The 5,419-nt window shown below is 41.2% G+C and overlaps 1 protein-coding gene across 1 annotated transcript; it reads left to right on the forward strand.

Moving 5' to 3' along the window:
- Positions 1-4,408: 4,408 nt before the first annotated feature.
- Positions 4,409-5,419, forward strand: MS3_00005940 (uncharacterized protein). The gene has a single exon (XM_051214027.1). It carries the CDS (start codon positions 4,507-4,509, stop codon positions 5,140-5,142), a length of 636 nt encoding a protein of 211 aa, XP_051070055.1. The 5' UTR covers positions 4,409-4,506; the 3' UTR covers positions 5,143-5,419.

Raw genomic sequence — 5,419 nt, forward strand, 5'->3', positions numbered from 1 at the left:
AGCTGCCTAACTTACGTTGTATTACGTTGTTGCTACCCCTCCATTAACTTAATAGCTTGGTTTATCTAAACCTGGTGGCCAAGCAGTTTCACATTTTATTGTTATCTATTATTAACCTTAACAGCTTGAGATATAACTCCCGATACTCACTGACTATATTATGCACCAGTATTATATTGAATATCAATAATTCAGATGGTATTCAGTGGTAGTTTACAGACCGTAACTGTCCGTAAGTACAGTAACTCACTTTCAAAAGGAGTGCTAAAATTTACTTCAGTTTGTAGAGGCAAGAAAATCCTTGAAATAAGTAGCTATGTAGGTCACTGACCTGGCCTTATTACCTGAACTGGGCACACCAAGAGCTGAAGGTTTTTGATAAGGCATATGCACCTGACCACATTTACACACTATGTTTTGCTTATCTCCTACGATAAATGTTGAGCATAGGTACCATGCACTACAATGCCTAGGCCTTTGATACAAATATAATTTCGTATCCCACCGCCTTCGGTTTCTTGTTTCATTGGCTTTCGGATCATTTCTCGATAAGTTGTTTGAACGGCAGCACTGTGATATTTTTAGTATCTGTCATTCTTATGTTTCACCGGTACTAAGAGAAACGTATCAGGTTGTTTTAGACGATCATCAGTAATAAATAATGTACGGTTCTTCAGTGTGTCTGAGTAACCGAAATGTGAACTAAACTACTCCTCTGGGACAATCCATCTACAAATACTAAGAAATCAACAGTTCACTGATCTTGGTCATTAAAGTTTAGTACATGGGAGTTCCTGGCATCAGTCTGGTTGCGTCACAAAACTGAGGTCCATGAATGTTATCCAGGTTCCCTTAAACAGAAAAGCTTCTAGGATGAGATATATTTTTACCAATCAAGGGTTACGGTTTTGGGAAGAATCCAATTTGGCGTGGTGACCACAATTTTTTAATATTCAATTTTTCAACAACTCAGACACCAGTCAAATTTTGGCTGACAAGAGGGTTTTCGCAGTGTCCTATCTTTTGGTTATTTATGTCCTTAATAGTCGTCAACAGTTCCCCGAGTGTTCCATATTCTTTCATACCACCTTTTATGGACAAGACTAATATTTAAGGTGAGGTGCAATGTCCCTTGAATATCCCTACACTTCAGTACGACAAACAGGACAAATGATTAAATTACCAAAAACGTCCTCTCTCAATCACGGCAACTCCATACGTTTTATATGCCAGTAAATAATCTATGCAGCTAAATGATAAATTATGTCTAAAGGAAGTCTGCCGAGAGGTAGAAAATGAGGAAACACCGACAAAGTATGTGCACACTTTCTATAAACTATGGGATTTCCTGCCGCGATTGAAAGTAATGAGTGTATCAACAGCAAAATATCACTTAGCACTAGCTAAATCAGCCATCAAGCTGAATCTTTCTAACGTTCAGTGACAGATACGTGAACGTTGAACACGTTATCAAACATCATCCACGTTAAGGATGAATAACACCGTGTCATGGACTGGGGCATGAGCTAGTGATTGTGCTATGAATTTCTCCATTTGCTTCCATTAGGATTGCTTTTGTTCTATGCTGTTGTCATAGTAGCCACATTACCTGCACTCACGAAAAGGAGATCCAGATTAAATATCACCTGCAAGTTGTGACTTCGAATTAGAATCTGTCACATTGTTCTGGAATATGTCACGGATATTCAGGGCATGACAAGTCGTTTGTGCATACTATTTGATTAATGATTAATCCCAGACCCATTCGAACCAGAGGTCAAGAATGAAGGATTTCGAAGATAAATTTGGTAGGCAGGCGGTATGAGATCCTTTTTCGAAGTTTTATGTGGTCGTGTGTCAAAATCCATTCAAGTACACACTTTCGTAATTTATTCTTCTTGATCACCTTAGCTGCACATTTCGCCGAGTTTTTGATTCTACTTTAGACGATACTATTTAATTTAAATATAGTTTTTGTTTTGACGTTTTAACTGAATTTCTAAGCTTCACAATAATTACGTCCACAATGTTTTACTTGAAATATTTAACTATGAAGGCTGTCATATTGATTTGTTCCCTTTTGTGAATGTTGCTTGAAATGACTAAAATTGTGCAATTTTTTGGTTGTAAATTAAAGCACTCTTCCAGAGCTGGAATTACTCAGTGCTATGGCAAGTAATCCTTGACATCACTGCTACAGATATATTTATAGAATTAAATATTACTTTACGAACAATCTGTACGTAACCTATTGAGAAAGGATAAAATAATATCCCGGTATTGATAAAAACGTTTATTTGTTGAAATCGGTAACTTTATCGGTTACTATAACGCAAATGTCTGAATTGGAAATAAATGCCCCATTCGAAAACCTATACGATTGTAGTGACTTACTTTTATCACGAGAACACGACTGACTTAATGAAAACAATTATTATTATAACCAATTGTACCTGTGATTGTTTTAATGTGCTTTTGTTTAACTGTGCTAATGACAGATATTTTGTGCTTCCACTACTCTCCATCACATTTTCCACGGATTGTGACCTCGTACGTTTGTACTACTGCCCGCTCGTTCCACTTGTATTTCTTTTGGCACAATCTTGGTATTCGTTCAATACCACGAGATCGCCAACGAATAAATCTGGTTACGTTCAATCTTCGCCTTCTGTTTGTGTTCATAGTCAACCTCGACTCGACTCGACGCTACACGATCAATTAAGTACTCTCACCCCTACGTCTTCAAATAATCAAAGCTGGTGTAAAGCTAAACTGGTGGATATAGCATGTAGTGGCATTGGACAATAACCACACAACCCACAAAGCTGAACACGAGACTACTCAGAAAATAGATATTCAATATTTAACGCGGGGAAATACCTAACGATGGAGAAGGCGCGAACAAGTACTTGAATTGACTGGAGTTGATCAAATGGCATGGCTCGGCCATGCAGGCGTGGTCTCTGCTGAATGTTACCTTATATCTTCTATTAATATTAAACATATTGTTCTTTCTCTAACCTAAGCTTGTTCTACATCATGTATTGGTAATTGTTATGATGCAATGAGTTAGTGTAGACTGTAGTGACTCACATTTATCACGAGAACACGACTGGTTTAATAAAAACAATTATTATTATAACCAACTGTACCAGTGCTTGTTTTAATGTGCTTTTGTTTGACTGTGCTAATGACAGCTATTTTGTGCTTCCATTCTTATACTTACACTTTGATTGTAACTTCGCGCGAATTCGGTTACCTTCTGTAACCAAGATTGTATCCTGGCACGATCTCGGTATCCTTTCGATGCCACGAGATCGCCAGCAAATAAACATCGACTTGGTCCATTAATTGCCTTCTGATATTTGACTTCTCGGGGATTTTATGGAGTCATTTGGAACGAGCTTCTTACGCCTTCTGATCTATTTGGCACGTGTTTCTTGGTAGCGGTGTTCACAGTTAATCTCAACTCGACTCCACGCTACAATTGGTGACCCGTATTTTGGAACACGCCTCTGCTTCTGGTCAAATCTTCCAAAGAAGCCAATTCGGTGAGTCTATGATTTATCTATCCACGTCTGTCGTATATTTTCATATTTTTAATATATAATATACTCGACATGACGGATAACGATAGGAATAGTATTAATATAATAGACTCCCATTTATGTGTACCGAACTCTTGTTACTTTTTATTCGCGTGACGATGAATTCCACGCTTTATTCGAGAAATTTTCCCCTATTAACCATTCTCCTCGCTGACCCGGCTGCTTGGTACGGAATGCATTCGCATACGCATTAACGTCTACCTCCCAGCATCAAATGGTTAAGTTGAACGGTTTCATTGCCAACTTAAAAGTGCTCTACGAGCACACGAGAACGACAACTGGTACGAAACCTTATCGCTCGTCCCCTTAGGTATTCGAACGAGCTTGAAGGCAGATATACAATGTTCCGCCGCTGAACTGGTATACGGCACGACATTGCGTCTGCCCGGAGAATTCACACCACGGATCAGACCTAATTTCGGTAAATCAGACTACGTCCATCGACTGTCTGCATTTATGCGAACGCTGTCTCCGGTGTCAACTCGAATACAACATCGACAGGTCGCTCTCCCTCGAGAGTTATCTACCTGTTCACATGTTTTCATACGAGTAGATTCGGTACGCAAACCTTAGCAACAACCTTACGAAGGCCCTTTTCACGTGATCGCTCGTCACGAAAAGACCTTCAAGGTTGATCGATATGGAAGCGTCGAGATCGTCAGCGTTGATCGTCTCAAATCAGCACACGTCGATGACAGTGCCCTATCTGGTAACCTGAGATTCAATGCTAGACCTATTAAACCTAGCGGGATCCTCAAATCTTCTTCAGGTCCCACGCTAGATACACCTGAGACCCCATTCTCACGTCCCAGTCAACAGCACGCGTCATCTGCACCGTCTACGGACGAGACGACAGTCTCACGTCCGGATCAGCAGACCACGCCGCCTCTGACCTCGGATGAGATTGCAGGCTCACGCGGTACGAACGAGACTACCGTCTCACGTTCCGGTCGCCGAGTACGGTTGCCCGTACGCTTCCGCGACTAGTCGCACAGTCAACAACCGATACGGTGTAGTGTTATTCCTATACTACACGCACGCTACACTCTTCTCTTTTTTGCTTTTCTTTTTGTTTCCTGAGCCCACGCCTCCGACCACCTCCGTTTGGTTCCGTCGACTTCAGTCAACTTTGGCGAAAGCTGGACTGGCCACCCATGCTCTTGTCAACTCACTCAGTCGATATTTTGGTTTCGAATGCTTGGCATACGCTTGGTCTCGAACATGGTCGTTACGGTCGCTTCTGGTCTTTTGGCTCAACGTGGTTTCGTCCTACGTCTGCAGCGTTTCTGGTCCGGACCCCTACGAACGCCCTCTTCAGATTCTGGATACAAACCACTCTGGTGTAGCATGCCAACTCAAGCAACAAATACAGCACATCGCTCTTAGTACCGTTCTCCGAAAACGACCTTCGTTGGCAACTCGACGATCAACGATCGCTTTCCTGTTCGCCAATTCTTCCGTCCTACAATCGCTCGTCAGCCGATCAGTCCCACGATTTAAACCGCTATTTATCGAAAGTGTAAACCCTTTCTAGCGGGGGGCTCCTGTAGTGACTCACATTTATCACGAGAACACGACTGGTTTAATAAAAACAATTATTATTATAACCAAGTGTACCAGTGACTGTTATAACGTGCTTTTGTTTGACTGTGCTAATGACAGCTATTTTGTGCTTCCATTCTTATACTTACACTTTGATTGTAACTTCGCGCGAATTCGGTTACCTTCTGTAACCAAGATTGTATCCTGGCACGATCTCGGTATCCTTTCGATGCCACGAGATCGCCAGCAAATAAACATCGACTTGGTCC

This window comes from Schistosoma haematobium, chromosome 3 (genome assembly GCF_000699445.3).
Source record: "Schistosoma haematobium chromosome 3, whole genome shotgun sequence".
NCBI classification, from domain to species: Eukaryota; Metazoa; Platyhelminthes; class Trematoda; order Strigeidida; family Schistosomatidae; genus Schistosoma; species Schistosoma haematobium.